Here is an 18745-nt window from a genome sequence, read left to right as displayed (position 1 = left end):
CTGGGCAGCAGCTCCTGTGTTTAGCAAGGTAAAACTACTGTTTTTGTCAATGGAGTCTGGCTTAGAAGAGGGAAAAGACAAGCTTCACTTTCAGTTCAGTTCCCTGTTGGACCGGGGTGTTTGTTTGGCAAGTACTGAGTTTTTGGATTCTATATTCATGGATGCATGCGAGAAAAACAAAGGTTTCTTCCTAAATTCAGCATAACACAGGGTGAGTGACTGATTTACAAGTGGTCATTTGGGAAGTGAAGTATTCCTTAAGAAATGTCACTACTTGGCTTTAGGACTGTGTCAGGAGAAAATACAAAACTTTGAATCTTGTGTCTAAAGATATTATGTGCCAACAGATACGCAGTATGACAGCAGGATTATATATCTTTAAAAAAAAAAAGTCCCCCTTGAATCCCTGCCCTGTTAAATGAGACGTTTTCTTGGCTGACCTTCTTGATGAAGGCCACAGAGAAAGTGTCCCAGGAGACGATGCCGTGGTCCATCAGCTCCACGAAGGCCGTCAGAGTGAAGGACAGCAGGTCGCCAAAACTACGAGACAACACACACACACAGACACACATAGACCATAGGAAACTTCTCTCCAGCAGATGGCTTGGAGCAGTGCAGAGCTGCAAAGCCCAGATGGCTTGGAACATTACGAGGAATGAGCGGTCAGCAGAGAGAGAGAGAGAGAGAGAGAGAGAGAGAGAGAGAGAGAGAGANAAAGAAAAAACAGTGAGGAAGAAATGGGAAAAAGGTTTGCGATGCAGAGCAGACAGACTGGCCTTCAAGAAACAGCAGGGGCTGTCAGAAGGCCAGCGGGAGCCGGGCAGCACAGTGCGGCGTTCAATCAGGACCAGAAAGCTACATAATAGAGTGAAGTCATGCAGTTACACAAATATCAGGAGAAATAAATCACTCTGCAGAAGTCACAGGAGGCCAAAGCAGGGAAAACATTAAACTGCTGCTGTAACCAAGACGTATTACTGCTGCAAGTACTTAATGAGAAATTTAGAAATCTTAGTTTTAACTTGCACATAACCTGAGCAGACTCGACAGTTTGAAGTTATATCTGCTATTTTGAGTTAAAAACTGTTCAGTAAGCTTCAAACTTTCATTTTATGGCTTCACTTATAGATTTTACAATACTGACCTCTACTGCTAAAGAGTGGCATTGCAGATCCACCCTGCAGACTTTTCTCTCTTCATACTTTAAGCACCATTTATGTTTTTTACTGTTGTAGTTGCACATTAAGTCAAGGTGAAAGGGAAATATACAAAACCTATGGTGCTATAACCAAGGAAAAATGTTTCCAGCTAAAATCTCCAATCTAAATTTTATTTAGAAAGCAATAATCTGTTGATACAGTTTTATATTTCCAGGGTTCCCACACCTTTTTAAACATCAGATTGATTAATCTATTACCGTTATAACACTGGGAATTTTTACAATGAGACATAACAGGCTTTACAACAGCTCAGAGAAAACAATTCAAAAGAAGAAGAGAGGCTTGAATGTGTGAACACATCTCTATTGTGCTGTGTTACAGTGATGGCAGACTATGTGGCTACTTGCTGTCTCTAACAAAGCACAACAAAACAATACACACTAATCAGCCACATGATTAAAACCACTGACAGTGAATAACACTGAACATCTTGTTCTGCATGGAAATGGTGGGTTCTGGCATTCATGTAAATGCCACTTGACACTCACCACCAACCAAACACCACTGCAGACATAGTATACCTCTCCGATGGCAGTGGCCCCTCCAGAGAGACACTGGCCATGTCACACTACAAAGACTGCTCTGGGGCGGCCCAAGGACCATGACAAAGAACTGAAGGCATCAACTATATCCTCCCCGGAGCATTCATTGGATGTTCCGATACCTTTGAGGTCCTGGGTCCATGCCCTGACAGATCAGAGCCAAGTCCAATCCCTGGGGCGTCCTGTGCTGTCTGGCACCAGGGTGTTGGTGGCGGACCCTTTGAATCCTGAGGGTTGTGAGGTGGGGTACCAGCATGTTCCTTGGATGCGCAATCGGAATAGGATCTGGTCTTGAGCTTTTTGTCACATTACTCAGGCCATTCCTGAGCAGTTTTTATTATCGCTACTCATTATCTTAAAAGGTATCAACTGATATAGCCAAGTAGCAAGTAGTATCAAAACCAAGGGTCAAGGGTCTGGTGAAGTCAAGGGTGGTGTATTTGTCGAAATTAGTAGCTCAGTGTGCCAAGACGCCACCAAAACATTCGAATTTATTGCTACTGGTATACAGCATTCTACTGGGTACTGCATGACGTTCTCTATTGGTATTGGTATTGCTTTTAGGGTATTGGTATTGGTGCTAGTATTATTATTTTTAGTTATCAGCCCTAGTTTTTATAGTGTGGTAAGACACCCTGCCCTTCTGGGGAGGCCACTGCCATGGGGGAGTGCTGTTGGCATTAGAGGGTGCACTTAGTCTGCAACAGTGTTTGGGTCAGTGGTACAAGTCAAGTGGCATCCACATTGTAACGGGATGATCAATGTTATTCACTTGTCAGTAGTTTTCATGCTGTGGCTGATAGGTATATCAGCTGAGGTACAGAGACAGACAATTTCTATACTTGCACACAAATATATAAATTCAAGCATTTTTTGTCTATATTTGTCTAAAACTTTCAAGGCCTTCGTTTCTTTTTACCTCAAATTCACAAACTTTCGAGGACCCGTGGGAACCCTGTATTTCTCAAAATTAATTTTTAAGTTTGCAGAGCTTGAAAATCCCCAAATTCATAGAGGAAACAATAAGAAATTGAAGTTACAGGCTTTCAAGATACAGCTATTCCTACACTGGATCAACAGAGAGCATCATGGGTCAGTGCTGCTGCACGGCAGGTGATTAGTGAACAGTCAAGTGGACGATTAGTAACCCACAGCTGAAGGATGAAAAGACTTTTGCAGATGGTACTGGGCATTTAGATGACATACTGTAGTTATCTACACAATGCTACATGAAATCGTAGAGGATAGATTAGATCAGAGTAAAGGAAACCTTCTTGATGGATGGATGATGTTCCTGTGGTGATAGAGGCTATTGTCTAATGATGTTGAAAAGAAAGTGAGAAAAGTAGCTGAATAACCCTTCACAGCAGATAGCCCACGGAAAATCCCCTCACCCTGAGCAGCATTGTTTTGTAAAGAACACCAAGATTTAATTCAGGGTGACTTGTACTGAAAGAAATAACAAATCACTGACTTTAATAAATGTCTGATTTCATTAGGTTTTTAGAAATAAATCTTGGCTTTCTTTCAGTCTGTGTTGAAGAATTCAGAAGTCGTTAGAGTTGTTGAGTTGCCCAAAACCACATGCAAAAAATTAAAGAGCAACACTTATTTTAGAAGCCTGGAAGTGGCTGTGTTATACATGTATATAATCTCCCATAAGGCACTGGGGCTAGAGTCTTAATCATGCAGACTCGGCCAGCAGGTTAGGAAGAGCACAGAGCCAATGACGTTACCCGGCCGGGGGGGAAGGGGAGGGGCTTACCAGGGCTTCATTATCTTCTGTAGTTTCTGATAGCGTCTGCAAAGATTTGAAAAACTTGGGTGTCAAAGGAAGTGAACAATCAAACCTTTTAGCCAGCACAGAACAGGGACAACACACATCACACTCTGCTGTCAGGAGACCAGACTCCGAGCAAGTCTATTACACATCATAGAAAATTATTTCTTTTTGTCTGAATTCAGACACAAGCATTTCAAAATTAAATATCAATATTTCATTTAACATAAACTGTCGCACACTGACCCATAGTGAACACTACTCAGACATTAAAAGCATGCCAAGCAGAAACAGTTGAGAAAGCAGTTTGCTGCCAACCTTACTGTCACACAGCAAGCTTGGCTAGAGCTGACAATGCACAGAAATAATCACACAACAGCACTTTCACTTAACAAGAAACGATACATAATGCATTATAAACAAAATGCTAAAGCAATTAAGTAAAAGGCAAATGGGAATTACAAAGAAATAAAAGTAGGTTAACTAGAAAACGTCATTGAGAAAACTCAAACAGAGGTCTGTCCTCTCAGAATCAGGGTCCCTGTTACTCTGTATAGTCTCTTTTCATTGAGACCATTTGTTCAGCAGAAAGCAGTTTCAATTAGGGCAGGGCGATATGGAGAAAATCAAATACCACGATATTTTTAAAGCAAATACCTCCATGAGATTTTTGATAAATAATCAGTAGGTAAAGACAAATAAAACAGAAAACTTCTGCTGAATTAATTTTCTAAACAAAACTGCATTCATCTCCATAGTAATTGAGTGGCAGCACATCTCGAAACCTGTGCAAACACAACCAAATCTGTCTGTATGGATCAAAATTACTAAAAGTAAGGGAGAAAATGCGATTCTTATTTTCTGGTGATTATAAACTAAAGAAAACATACTTATTATATTCCATTTATGCTGATATATCCCTCTAAATCCTACACACTGGGCCTTTAAGACAACAATATCCCTCTTTGCATAATTTTGGAAATTAATAACACCTCTGAATATGATGGTTTGAAGTTGCACTGTGCATTCAGAAGACCGACTGAGTCAAAGCACATTAGATGCTCCACGGTTTGGTCAGTAGAGGGCGTTATCTGCCTTTGACTCATGGTGCTTGTGTGGGCAACAGCAGCAGCCTGCCAACTTATTTCTACATGAAAACAGTACAACATCTCTGGCAGAAGCATTAGATCACAGCAGCGCTCTGCCCTCGAGAGTCTCCAGCACTGAGCCTCTTGAATAATTACAGTTCACCAAGTTGGTTGGCAGGCACACTAATGAGTGTGTGTGTTTGTGTGTGTGTCAGACACTGATACCTATCTGCGTGTCCGTGTTTCATAAGCTCCTTCTGTTGAGATGGAAATGCAGCAGAGCCACTTGCTCCCTCCCTCACACACACACACACACACACACACACACACACACACACACACACACACACACACACACACACACACACATGCACTCTCAAAAACTCCAGTACTGAATAACTGATGTGATGGTAATCTACATAAAAACATATTTAATGAAAGAGCCTGGAGCAGAGTGGAGTCAACATCAGTGCTGCTGTGGTGGCTCCGAGCAGTAAGATCAAACAAGGGTCAAATATTTGCTAATTTGAACATTATTTGCAAAAAGGACAAGAGGCTTCAATGATTTCCTGTCCAGCAGTAAAAGTGAGCGCGATGCTGGAGGCGCTGCTGTCTCATCCCCAGAAACAGGAGATCATTATGTGGTTTCTGCTGAAGAGAGGACATTAAATATCTGACCGGAATTTGACCCTCTATGCACATACAGTACAAAACAACTCGCAGCATTGAAGGAGAAGTCATTCAGTTCAAGAGAGGTTTGTTCAATTTAACAATCCAGCACAAATAATTGTTTGAAATTGCTTTGCAGAGTTCCCTCAAGTGTCTCACAGTGTGTGCTGCTTGTGTCTTGCTCTCAAGTGTTTGGGTTCTTACCGCGCTGTAGTAAGAGCATATTTGACCTTGTGTGAGTGTGTGTTTACAACATGAGTGGAGCAAACTCCTTATGCAAGCAAACAATTCTTCAATCTATCTTTGCTCTCGCTTGGTAAAAAGGGATGAATAATGAGAGTTGCATGAGGCAGAAAACGAGTGCGTACCGGATGGCTGGCTGCTGCTGCCCTCCCTGCCAGTTTGCTCCGTATGTCTGCTTGTGTGCACGTGTGTGTGTGTGTGTGTGTGTGTGTGCGTTCACACTCCTACTGTAAGTTTCCTCTGGGTTTTTACTCTGGCTGGAGCCTTGCACTCACACAGTATGCTCCTGGCACACAAACACACACACTTCCCACTGGCATCACGGCTGAGAAATTCCACCTCAGCGAAAAATGTCCTCGCTTTAACCTTCAGTTGAGACGGTCTCCAGGGCCCCATGCTCCCAACACACACACACGGACTCACGCGCGCGCACACACGAACACGGTGAGTTTTTGGATCTGCTGAACAGTCAGAAACCAGAGCAGAGCGCTCAGCTGTGTGTAATATCATCATAATGGTAAAAAAAAAAAGAAAAAAGAAAAAAGGGGGCGAACAGGAGCCTCTGGGCATGTTCTTCACAAGGCTAGTTCTCCTCTTTTCAACTTCTGGATGACACCTTTAGAGTGTTTATGGGATTATGGCCTAGCTGTGGATCCTGTGCAGTTAGCCTCTGTAGCTATGCCACAGGCTTCACAGGACATAGCCGATGTCGACCTCCTCAAAAACTTAACTGTGCACAGCAGAGATGCTACATGGAGAGAGAAGGAACTTTGACTAGTTTGGTCAGGTGCCTTGTGTTTTTATCGTATACCTCTCTTTTCAGCGGCTAAATAGGACAAAAGTTCCCATTATCACTCATGTTCACAGGGTGAATGTAAGAATGGAAACAAGATTACTTCAGGAACATGGTCTGATAATGACACATCTATGTAATGTTGCAGTGGTGCCATGAAATACTAAAATATGTTGAGCTAAAATCAATGCTCACTGTCACTTTTGCTGGGGACATTTCAACCCCTAGATGTAGCTGCAGAGTGAGCACTCCTTGCTTTCATGCTGCTCTCCAGTACAGGCAGCTGTGGACCCAGACCCATGGTGAGTCTGAGCTGGACTAAGGCACTTGCCTGGAGGAACAGAGGCTTTACCTGGTCAGGCTACAAGATAATGTTACCTTCTGCCCTCTGTGTAGAAGTGGTGGATTTACAGCTCGTAGCAACTTAATGCATTCCGTTGTTAGCGTAGTTAGCACGCATTAGCTCGGAGAAATAACCTGGCTTCTTTACTGTATAACGTGACCGTTGCTGTCACCCTGAACCTGTGTGCCGAACAGGTGCCAGACTGTAAGCAGCAGGTATCCAAGAGGAAGCCATGAAAATCACAGAAACAGCGCCGAAAACAGAAATATAGCAAATAAGAGCAAATCTGGAGTTGGCTTTCACTTTCGCTGGGGATACCATTTACAAACAGTAACCCACAATTCCTGCACAGTATACCTTTAACACAATGATTTGAGGAGTGTGACTAAATACTGCGTTGACCTTGAATGCACAGTGCAACTTTAAAGACCCCCTGGATTCTCACTGACCTCAGATCTGTGTACATGGGATACTATTAAAACTCCACCTGATCACTAAGAGCCCACACTCACAATCGACTTCAGTCAGGTTAGATCAAACATCATTGGCTGAGTATCAGAAACCCCTGGAAGCCTATATTCTTTCAGTCATCTTACCCATCAAATTCATCACACAGAGGAGTGACTAATTGTCTGAGAGTGAGAAAACATTGCAGCAACGGAGGAAATCAAAAACAACCAAAGAGACGGAGGGACAGTTGACTTACTCAGTCCCACTCTCCACCATCTGAGTGAGCAGGGAGATGCCATCCAAGTTGATGAACTCTTGGGCGAAGGTGATGTCCCGTGACGCGTTAGCCAGGTCCTTCAGAGACTCCAGCTTGGCATCCATGCTGGACGACTGGATCCGCTCATGAAGCTGGACTGCAGTTTGGTACTAGAGTGGAAAGAAGTAATTAAAAAATAAGTAATTAATAAAAGATGCCTTGGGATAATAAAAACAAAATTTTCTCTCTGTGCACCCACAATCACCAGAGTGTTCATATGCGCTTATAAGGACATTTTGCAAAGAAATTAAACTTACAGGAGAGGTGGTCAGGCGCAGGATGGAACCATTCTTAATGTCATTGCGATTCTGTGGAGATTTACCAAGATAAAAGCAGAGGTTAGTGAGCACTTGAGGCACATTTTTACCTTGGACACAGCTGCCTGGAGTTAAAAATAGATAACCAAACCTTTTCTGTAATGTAGAAATTTGTGGCATCGGCAATCTGCAGAGCAAAGTTTTCATGGTTCCCCAGGGACCACCTAAAAGCCATCGGATGGAGAGAGAGAGAGAGAGAGAGAGAAAAAAACATTGCATAATTGGTGTTAAAAGTGGAGAACAATCCATGTAAAATACAGCTAATAGGATTTAAGTATGGAGATCGAGAGAGAGGGCATTTTCAAGAAGCCCTTGGAGAATTATTTTCAAATCCAAAAGGCGTGCAGACACATTAAAAAGCCAGACTTACCCCTCGCACACTTCTTTAATGATGGCCGAGAGAGGCTTTTTCTGTGGAGGAAGGCAAAACTACATTTAGTCCACAGTCCAAGCTCGAGTTCCGAAAACAGCGGTCAACTCAGAGTGAGCTGCAATTACTTTATATTACAGGACTGGCACAATGAGAGGCTGTTCTTCAGGAGCCTGTGTTTAAGTGTCCAACTGCTGATGTGGGATCGCTGACTGTGTGTGTTGCACCATTTCATTCAGTGTTACTGTACAAGAAACTGCTTCCAGATAGTAGCTGTGATATTCTGCTCCTCAGTGGTGGAGAGCAACTCAGTAGCTTTGCTTGAGTACTGTTCAACGATAAGTTTAAGGTACTTGTACTTAGCATGAGCATTACCTCTTTATGCAACTTTATACTTCTACTCAACTTCATCTCAGAGGGAAATACTGTACTTTTCACTCCACTACATTTGTCTGACAGCTTTAATTATTTTTCAGATTACAATTTTTCATCTCTTTTCTGTCCAGTGAAAACCAAAAAGTTTTTTTTCCCTGATAATCTGAAGGATTTGATTTTCCTTTATGTGTTGAGAAAATCCCCTGCTTCTTAAGCTAAATTAACTGTATACAAATCCCTCTTGGATCAGCTGGAAAATGCTTCATCACTAAGCAGAAAACAGGGCTGTTTTACTGACACCATGAAAAGCCAACTTTTTAGAGACATGTGGCTCTAACAGGACAGTGACGCTACAAACATACACTGATCTTATAGAATATGATGCATTTCTGTAGATTAAACTACCCAACAGTATATAAAGGAGTTATAATCAGCACTAAGTTAAATGTCATCTACAGCAGTAAAATACCCACATGCAAGAATATTTATCAAAAAACATGATACATAATAGTATACTGCACATTGAGTACTTTTTATTTAAGTACTTTCGGTACATTTGTCTGCTAATACTTAACATACTTTTACAGAAGTTAGGTTTTGAGTGCCTTGACTTTTACTTATAATGGAATATTTTCACAGTTGGTAGTCATACTTTAACTGCAGTAAAGGATCTGAAAACTTCAACCACTGAAGACATATAATCCGTTTCTAAAATATTATATATCTTTATAGATTAAACCATAGATGTACATTTCCAGGGGGATGCAAGGGACACACCCGCCTCAATATTTACAGCATGAACATTTTCTCTCCCCAGTAAAAACATGAAAATAGCACTTTTATAGTCGTAAAATCTATTTTTAATTGCAATAAAGTGCATTAAAAATTCACCAAAATGCTCAAAGTTTTTAGGGGAAGGACCTCCTAACCAGTGTTGGGACGGTTATTTTTAAAACGTATTCCACTACAAATTACTGAAGACATGCTAAAATGTCATTTGTAATGTATTTAATCAGATGACTCAAACTGAGTAACGCATTTTTGAATACTTTGGATTACTTTTGGAATATTTCAAAATCATCTTGTGGAGCTCATTCGTATGAATCAGTCACCAGTCAGAAGCTTGCAGCTCCCTGGCGTTCTCCCTCACCAATCAGAACAAAAACAAATACATTAATCCCTTCAAGTAATCTATATTTAAAGACCGTAACTGTAGAATACCACCAATTAAACTGTAATGGAATACCGTTACTCATGTCTGGCATTTTAAATTCATAACCCTGTTACTTCTATTCCGCTACTCCCCAACCGTGCTCCTACCCGTTTCATGCGTCCCCCGCAGTGTTGAAACAAAACCTACACCCTTGGATTAAACTACAGTAAGCCTGGTTTGACATTTTCGATTCTATGCCAATGTAATACTTGAGTTTGGGTACCAAAAAAACAATGATACCTTACTTTGTGGAACATAATGATGTTTTAACTGTTTTGTCCACGTTCAATAAAATATGCCAAACTTCTTAATGGCTCTGTGCCATGTGAGAAACCCAGTATTTTAGGAGCTTGATCCATACTCAAGACTATAAGTCAGGAAAGCCGGCCTCTGCTGCTCCAATGCTACCATTGTTTTTTTTCAATTGTGTTGTCTGGGAGTCTCATAACTTTATGAACGTACAATGCTCAATCTCTGGAGTACCCCTTTAAAACTGCTGTACACTACAGCTACTTTTACTCAAGTAACAGATCTGAGAACAGGACTTCGGTCAGAGTCTTATCCACCAGTCAATGTTTGTTTTGAGGGATGAGAGTGTTTAAAGGCTGCTTATGAGTCTGTTATCCCCACTGTGGCAAACACAAGCTGTTTACAACGCACAGGCACAACCATGTGCACAAACTCACACAGTCACAGCTATGCACATTAACATTCATGCATAGCAATTTAATTTAACATTTGTATACAGTCACAGCGTACAGTGTGGATGATGATGTTGCTTCACTGAGGATTACCCTCAGCACTGGGAGAGGCTGCTTCAAAGGCAAAAGCTGTAGTGATGAAGATTTACAGAGGGAAGATAATGGTGGCAGGATGATGGGCATACAGTACATGACAGGGAGAGAAAGGCAGAGAGGTGACAGGCTTTTATGTGAACAGAGGATAAAAAAAGTGAAAAATAGGCAAACTGAATAAGATGAAGGGAAAACAAGAGCAAACACAAGAAGTGGGAGAGTGGATGAAAACAGCGAGAGAGCAGGGGAGAGCGGCTGTTGAACAGAAAGAAACAGGGGTTGTGGGAAAATGAAGCGAGCGAGCAAAATACATATGGAGGGATGAGGTGACAAATATAAGGAGCGTGTGTGCATAACGCCAGGCAGTATTAACTTAATATCTGCTTGCTCCCCACTGCTTTCATCCTCAGGCTCTTGGGGACCTTCAGTGTGCAGCCAGACTACAGTGAACACACACACACACATCCAATAGTATTCCACACTACAGCAGGGTATCTGTGGCTTTCATAGAGTATTCTACTAATAAAATACCAACATTACATGATAATATGGTTCACAAACATGCATGTAACACCTGCACACTTACTCCACCCCAGGGAGCCAGCCCAGAATCGGCGTGAAGTCGGCATGCTGGATGAAAATAGCCAGGCCACATGTAGTTGCCTGACTCAGCTGAGACTGGCCATGAATGATGCCCCAGAATGAGGCCAAATCAGCAGCCCACCTCCGGCTGCCAACACTGCCATCACTTGGCCGTTATCAAAAATGACCTGGCCCAGCTTCGACTCAAACTCGGCACACTGGAAGAAGTAAGTCGGGCCACATCCGGTTGCCAGACTCGGCTGAGACTCGCTGTGAATGACGCCCCAGAATCAGGCCAAATCAGCTGGTTAGACTCCGGCTGCTGACACTGCCATCACTGTTAACAAAAATGACCTGGCCCAGCTTCGGCCCATACTCGGCATGCCAGAGGAAGTAAGTCTGGCCACATCCGGTTGCCTGACTCAGCTGAGACTCGCAATGAATGATGCCCCAGAATCAGGCCAAATCAGCTGGCCCGATTCCGGCTGCCGACACTGCCATCACTGTGCCATTATCAAAAATGACCCGGCCCAGCTTCGGCCCAAACACTGCACACCAGAAGAAGTAAGTAAGGCCACATCCGGTTGCTTGACTCAGCTGAGACTTGGCATGAATGATGCCCCAGAATGGGGCCAAATCAGCTGGCCTGATTCCGGCTGCAGACACTGCCATCATCGGGCCGTTATCAAAAATGACCTGGCCCAGCTTCGGCCCAAATTCGGCACACCGGAAGAAGTAAGTCAGGCCACATTCAGTTGCTTGACTCGGCTGAGATTCGCAATGAATGACGCCCCCAGAATCAGGCCAAATCAGCCGGCCCGACTTCAGCTGCCAACACTGCTGTCACTGGCCTGTTATCAAAAAACGACCGGGCCCAGCTTCGGCCAAAATTTGTCCCCCCAGAAGAATAAGCCGGGCCACAACCGGTTGCTTGACTCAGCTGAGACTCTGCATGAATGCTCGCCAGAATGGGGCCAAATCAGCGGCCTGATTCCGGCTGCCGACACTGCCGTCACTGGGATGCCACACAACTTTAATGAAGATGGTGTTTTGATCGTACTTGGATCTTTGTCAGGTCAAAATGTTTGAATTTGATCTCACCATTTTTAGAAGGGTGTTTTAGACAGAATTTCTGTGCATGTATTCGAGATTTCTTTTGTTCTGCCTTTAACTTAATGCAATTTTTAAAGCAGGTGATGTGGTATGACAATTAATTTTTATATGTTTTACAACTTAAGATATATGTCTGATATTGCATTATTGCTTTTTTCTCTACGTACTTTTTTGTATGTAAGTTTCTGTGTAATTTATTGAATTGTTGGCTGCCAATGGTTTTACTACTCAGTGCTTTAGACTGTAATCCACAGCTGTCACCATAAAGTTTGTGTGGTGTGGTTTCAACTTTTAAACCATATCAACCTGACAAAGATCCAAGTACGATCAAACTTTGTCTTCATCAAACTTGTGTGACACTGTATGCTGTTTCTTTTTTGACAGCCTTGAACCTACATTATGTGCATGTAATTATTCTCTCTCAACTCTTAGAAACAAGCATGAATATGAATATTGCTTGAATATAATCCAGGTTCCTACTGCATATGTTTGGTATTTCTTAGTGCTACTGTAGCTTTTTTATGAGCAAATTATTAATATGCTCAATCATCAAAGAAACAGCAAAGGTTTGCAATATTTTAAAAGACATTAAATCACTTGAGAATTGCTCGGAGCGATTCCTTCTCTCATATATGATCAAAGCTTTTCCCAGTTTTGAACTGTATTATTAATAAACTTATACACTTAAATAATAGAAAAAAGGTAATAATATATTATCACGTGTGGTTTTAATAACTTGTAATAAGGAAGATGGTACTTTGAGACTGTAAATGTCTAGCCTCTGTATTTCCACTGCAAACCTTGAGGCCAATCTTATACATACTGTTCAACAGTTCAACAGTTACTGTGGCAAGGACTCCTAAATTGATTCACATCAGGTCACTGACCCCCATTTCATTAGATTTTGCTTCAGGGACCTCCATCTGAAAACATTTTGGCTGTTAGATATAAGACCAGAATTCTATAGGCGTCAACTACAGTTGAGACAGACTGTCTTCATTCCCAGGGCGTTAAATACTGCTGATTTGTAAGCAGCGATTTCGATGCCAAAGGTTCGCTTCAGTATCTTTATGAGACACACCAGACTTTCAGTTAACTCCAATGTAAACCCATGCGGGACAATACTTAACACTGTGTGGAAATGGTGCAGTTTAAAAAATAATAAAGTCCATGAAGGTGGAGAGGAGAGCAGGTGGATGGGTCAAAGCAGACTTTCATCCAGGAGGACACACTTCACCAAAAGTCAGTGTGCAATTTACGTATGGTTGTACATGATGTATGTACTTCACGTTACATAATGAAGATACTTATTTTAACCCAAAACGTGATCGTAAACGTAGTTTTACCATTTCACAACATTAACCACATTAGAAAATGTGTTTCAACTGTTCATCACATAGATAAGCTAAAGTGTGGCCTGAGACAGCGACGGACGTGACATTAGTTTAAGACATGGGAATAAGAACAGAATGGTTTAGGAGATAACCGTCGACGAAGTGAAAGCTGTGATCACAACAGTCACTTTCATGACTCTTAGTCACATTAGACTCACTTCTATGGTGAATAATTAAATAGTGAATATAAACTATTCCTCATTTTTCTGGGGACTCCCTGAAGGACATGGATTAAGTGCTAGAGTTGTGCATTCAATATGTTTTCTTCCCTTGGAAGTATGCTGTTTGAGGTTTTTTAAAACTGTGTTTGTCTCTTTTGACATAGTCCATTACTTCTTAATTGTACTTCAACTGAGATTTAGCTTGTTTAACACAGATCTAAATTATTAACATCATTATACACTGTTAGTTTCAGTTTATAATTCATATGAACTGTTTTGGTTGAATTTAAATCTACATGATTTCTTAATTAATTGATGTTCCCCCAGTTATTCTTTCTACAATTCTCCTCTCCTCGTCTAATGGCCTCCATCTTGTCCTTTTATCTCATTACCTCTGAGGTGGAAACGCATATTGCTTTCTGCCGACCCTTTCATCATCCAGGAGTTACACAGCCTCCACTATCCCATCTACTTGTCCCCTACTGCTCCGTCACATTTCCCTCTCTGAACTCCCACATCTTCATCTCCTTTATTATGAGCTCCGATCAGCTGTGTTACTCTGATCCAGTATCCTAAGCAAGTGTCACGACCTTGTGCACTGGCAGAAATGTGAAAAGCAAAGCTGTGGTCTACAGTATGAAAAATTATATAAACCTGGTGTTTAGTGATTCTATACCATCTGTGAGCTCTTGAACCCAGTATATGACACAACACTCTTCTGTCTAATGGGGGGGATAACAAGCACACTTCCTCTTTCTGTCCGATGTCATTCAGTTATACAAAAAGCAGAGTTCACCGGCTATGGCTGACTGATGGTAGCATTGTCTGAGCATCCATTACGTACATTTTAAACCATTATTTCACACAAGGATACAGTTTCCCTGCCTAAATATTTAATTTGGCTGCTATTCTAGAGTCATTGTGTGTGCACAAAAACTTCTCCTAAAAAAGTCTGCTTCATGCATATGTAATCTATAAGTTATAAAAAAGAAGTATATTATGAATAAAACACACACAGACCATGGTAAAACATGGCAATCTATATAATCTAAACCACACCTTTAAGAGAAATGCAGGAAAATCAAATCTACAACAACAGAAAAAGAAGCGGTAGACTCCCAAACACTGTCTGCACAAAACGAATAAAGCTGCTAAAACCATTGTTTTCAATATTAACAATGGATCCATCAACTGTGTATGTAGAAAGGTGATGCTCATAGTGATGGAGCCACAGATAATTATCATCCAACTCTGCAGTTTCCCGGAGCTCTGCACAGCGTTTGAGCTTCTTTTAACTCATCCTTTCTGTTTTCCAGCTGTACCTTTGTTTCGATTCACTCAGCGTTGTCACCTCGCTGCAGTGAAAAAGCTCAAATAAACCCACTTCATACTACCTGTTCAGTGTCACCTGTCACAGTGTCAATTTTGTTTAAGAAAACTATGACTACATATATTCTTTAATGACCTTTTTTCCATAGCCAAGACAAGACGATGATGAGACAGCAACATCATTAAACACTAACTGTGACTGTATCGACATGCAATGTTGTTGACAAAAAAGACAATACTACAAAGCAGTTTTAAAAATAAAAACTTCAGTAAAATCTCACTTTATTTCCGTTGACGAAAAAAAAGAAGAAGGACTCCACTAGGTGTAACTGCACCATGTTCTAGCTATGACACGGCCACCAGAGCTGATTGCGGCCACTCTAATCAATGCTTGTGATTTCACCAAATGTGCCACAGTGTGTTTTAGAAGCGTGCTCAGAAGCAGCTCTCCCCTCTGTTCCACTAAAAATATGTGCCTAGTCTATGACACTCAGAGGATCCTATTACGTAAAAGTTAACAGTGACAACAGAAAGGCTTGGGAGAAAGAAAAATGGTGATATTTGAGCCCATATTGGAAGTATTCCTTAAACTGAAACTGTCTGACCACGAGACAAGACACTTTCTTCAGAGCTGCATCATTCAATCTTTAGTTTTTCCTTTAGATGATAATGACATAAAATCATATGACTAAAATGACTAAATTATTGGCTATGGCTAAACTAGATTGACTGAAATGATCAAAATAATCTGATGACTACAAAAAGCCCTTGGTTGGTCGGAAGACTAGAAAGGCACCACACGAGTCCATCCAAGTCTATTTTAAAAGAGACTATAATGTTAACAGTTTTTATACTGAAATTACAGTATAGTTAGGTACGGTTTTCTTTGACTAAGAGAAGACCAACAAACCTTTAGTCAACTAAAACTTGACTAAAAAAAGGATGAGGTTGACTGAAGGTGCTTTCACCCCGAACCAGTTTGGTTCAGTTACAACAAACTCAAGTCCGTGTGTGTGGTTAGTATGATTGGTTTAGACTGGTTTGGAAGCAACCCAACAACCAAACCGAGAGCACTCGAAAAGGTGGGTCTCAGTCTGCTTCCAAACAAACTCTCGTGCAGAAAGAAACAAAGAAAACAAACCAACTACAGGATTTCATGATGGCGAATGTGTGATTTAAACATGTTTTTAACAGCTCATCTAATAAATCCATCTGCTGATTGCGGAATCTATCCTCCATCTTGTAACTGATCCTGATAAAGGCCATGTCTATACCTATTTGTGCTAATACATACATGTAACCATGGCAACACATTTACACATCAGTGAGGATATTTTCCCTCATTAAAAAGTGTGTGTGTGTGACTTTGATCCCACAGTATTAAAACCTGAATCATTACTGTACAAGACGGCTCCTGTCCACCCTGTCTCTATGATGGTCATTATTCATAACATGCAAGTGATTTGCAGTCTAATAATAGCCTCCTAATAATGCTTACAATCAGTTATTTCCCTATGAGCTCTTTGTGAAACCACAGAACATAAATATAAAACACTTTAGAAGCATTAAAGTGCAGCTGCATAAACGCATAAAAAGTGGGTCCTGATGATGCAAAATACAAAACTGTCCAATCACAGAGCGACCTGTCAGTTGCTAGAACTTCATGTTTACTTCTCTTGGTGCGTTTGAAAAAAGTCAGCGTGCACAGGAACCAGAACTGAAATGTAACAATGAATAATTTTTTCCATCTGGTGCGGACCAAATGAACCAACATACAGGTGTGAACGCACCCTAAATATGCTTAAATCTAACAAGGACATTTGACACAAGACTAAGACAAATATGTATAAGATGTATTTGGTTTCATACTGCCACACAGCAGTGGTGTATATGGCGGTATACCCACCTATTAGCCAAAAAGCCACTGGAATATCTAGAAGAGTATACACACTTCCTCTACCTCATTAACTGCCAACACACCACAGCCTCACTCCACACTGTATCAAACACCATTACAGTTTGTTTCCCTGTGGTTTCACTTAAACTCTCCTGCTTGTTTCTGAAACTTATTTTCTACCTGCAGACATCAACAGCCCTTCCACCTTGTTCTCCCCTGTTCTCTATTACATTTCTGACAGGCAATAACAATGAAATGCTTATTACAATTGTCTGCACTTGTACCAATTCCCCAGCGTTCCAACACAAACACTGGACTTTCGTGCCTATGGGGCATTGAAGGTATTTGGAGAGATACAGGAACCGTAGTGTGATTTATGCACACACGCACACCCGCACGCACGCATGCACACACACACACACACACACAGACACACTGTCAAACTCACCCTGCAGAGGAGCGCACTCACAAACACGGACAGAAATCAGAGAAAAAGAAAATGAATCCCCAACAAATGGATACACACATACACAGAGGTGTCAACACATAAGCACACACACATGAATAGTAACAACTATTCATGTTGCCACACAAACACACCCACGTACTATTTCACTTATGCAGAGTTGTACCCACGTAAACAAACAAAAAAAAATACACGCACGGACTCGCATCCACGCACACACACACACACACACCAGAGAAACACACTTTCTCTAGGTCTCGAGACGGTGCGAGCAGCTGAAGCCCACTCCCCATCGCATGACTCAGACAGCCATATGCCGCCGCAGGGCCTATTGTACAGAGGAGATGCAGAGGGAGGGGGGAGAGGTGGGGGCTGACGGTGGAGGACAAGAGAGGAGGAGGCACAGCGCAAGTTTCACAGTTACAACAAAAGACGGGGAGGAGGAGTGAGAGGGGGAACAAACAGGAGAGAAAGCAAAGGAGGACAAGGAGGAGGAGGCAACAGATAGGAGGAACAAAAGAAAGATGACAGGGCGAGATAAGGGAATGAGAGAAGAGCGGAGGAAGGGGAGGAGGAGAGGTGGATTCCGAAAGACGAAAGAAAGACCAAACCGGAGCTAATGACAATTCAGACTGAGAGCCCAGCTGATGAGGAGGCATTAAATACCAAAAACTGCGTCCTTTAATCTACACTACAGTGTCTAATGTCCTTATGAAGCACATGTGCTCTAGTGCAGAGTTCATTGTTTCATTTACCGGTTCATCCATTGAGAAGGGCAATCGTGGCTGCAGTTGCCACGGTGACTCATGGCTTGTACAATCATTAGCCCATCCATGAGTCACAGATGAACAGGCCATTTTACACACTGTATGTGTAATCAAACAACGTAACAGTAAACATGTCATCCCCCTGCCACGGGTTAGTCATTGTTTGGGCTAATTATTTCATTAGCATGTCATGCAGTCATGTTAGACGCTGATGATTGCTGACATACAGTATGGCCTTTATCCGTGGATTCATATTTGAACCGTGTGCTGACACACACACTCTGATTAGCAATCAGCAGCAAGATTTTAACGCCAGAGATTGCATTAGTTTCATCAAAATATCACTGGCATTGTTGGAAATGTCTCCTGTTCTGACCCTGAATAAACACATTATGTAAATCAGTGGATTTTTCAGAGATGCACTGGAAGTTTGAAAAAAAAAAAAAAAAAAATCCACTATGAAACTCTTCACCACTTCAAATCTAGATAAAGCTTTTAGCACATCTAGGGAACTACAGTTATA

General features: G+C 41.6%; 1 protein-coding gene across 4 annotated transcripts in view; it reads right to left on the bottom strand.

Annotated features, from left to right (window-relative positions):
- Window positions 1-18745, bottom strand: part of elmo1 (engulfment and cell motility 1 (ced-12 homolog, C. elegans)) — a 148330-nt gene that overhangs the window by 79566 nt on the left and 50019 nt on the right. For all 4 annotated transcript variants that reach the window (XM_050034488.1, XM_050034487.1, XM_050034486.1 and 1 more), the window contains 6 exons: window positions 8132-8172; window positions 7853-7925; window positions 7702-7752; window positions 7385-7554; window positions 3528-3563; window positions 441-540 (listed from right to left, as the gene is read on the bottom strand). In XM_050034488.1, coding sequence (XP_049890445.1) covers window positions 441-540; window positions 3528-3563; window positions 7385-7554; window positions 7702-7752; window positions 7853-7925; window positions 8132-8172 — 471 coding nt within the window. The remainder of the gene's footprint in view (window positions 1-440; window positions 541-3527; window positions 3564-7384; window positions 7555-7701; window positions 7753-7852; window positions 7926-8131; window positions 8173-18745) is intronic.

Source organism: Epinephelus moara, chromosome 22, assembly GCF_006386435.1.
Source record: "Epinephelus moara isolate mb chromosome 22, YSFRI_EMoa_1.0, whole genome shotgun sequence".
Taxonomy (NCBI): Eukaryota; Metazoa; Chordata; class Actinopteri; order Perciformes; family Serranidae; genus Epinephelus; species Epinephelus moara.
This window is presented reverse-complemented; position numbering and strand designations above follow the sequence as displayed.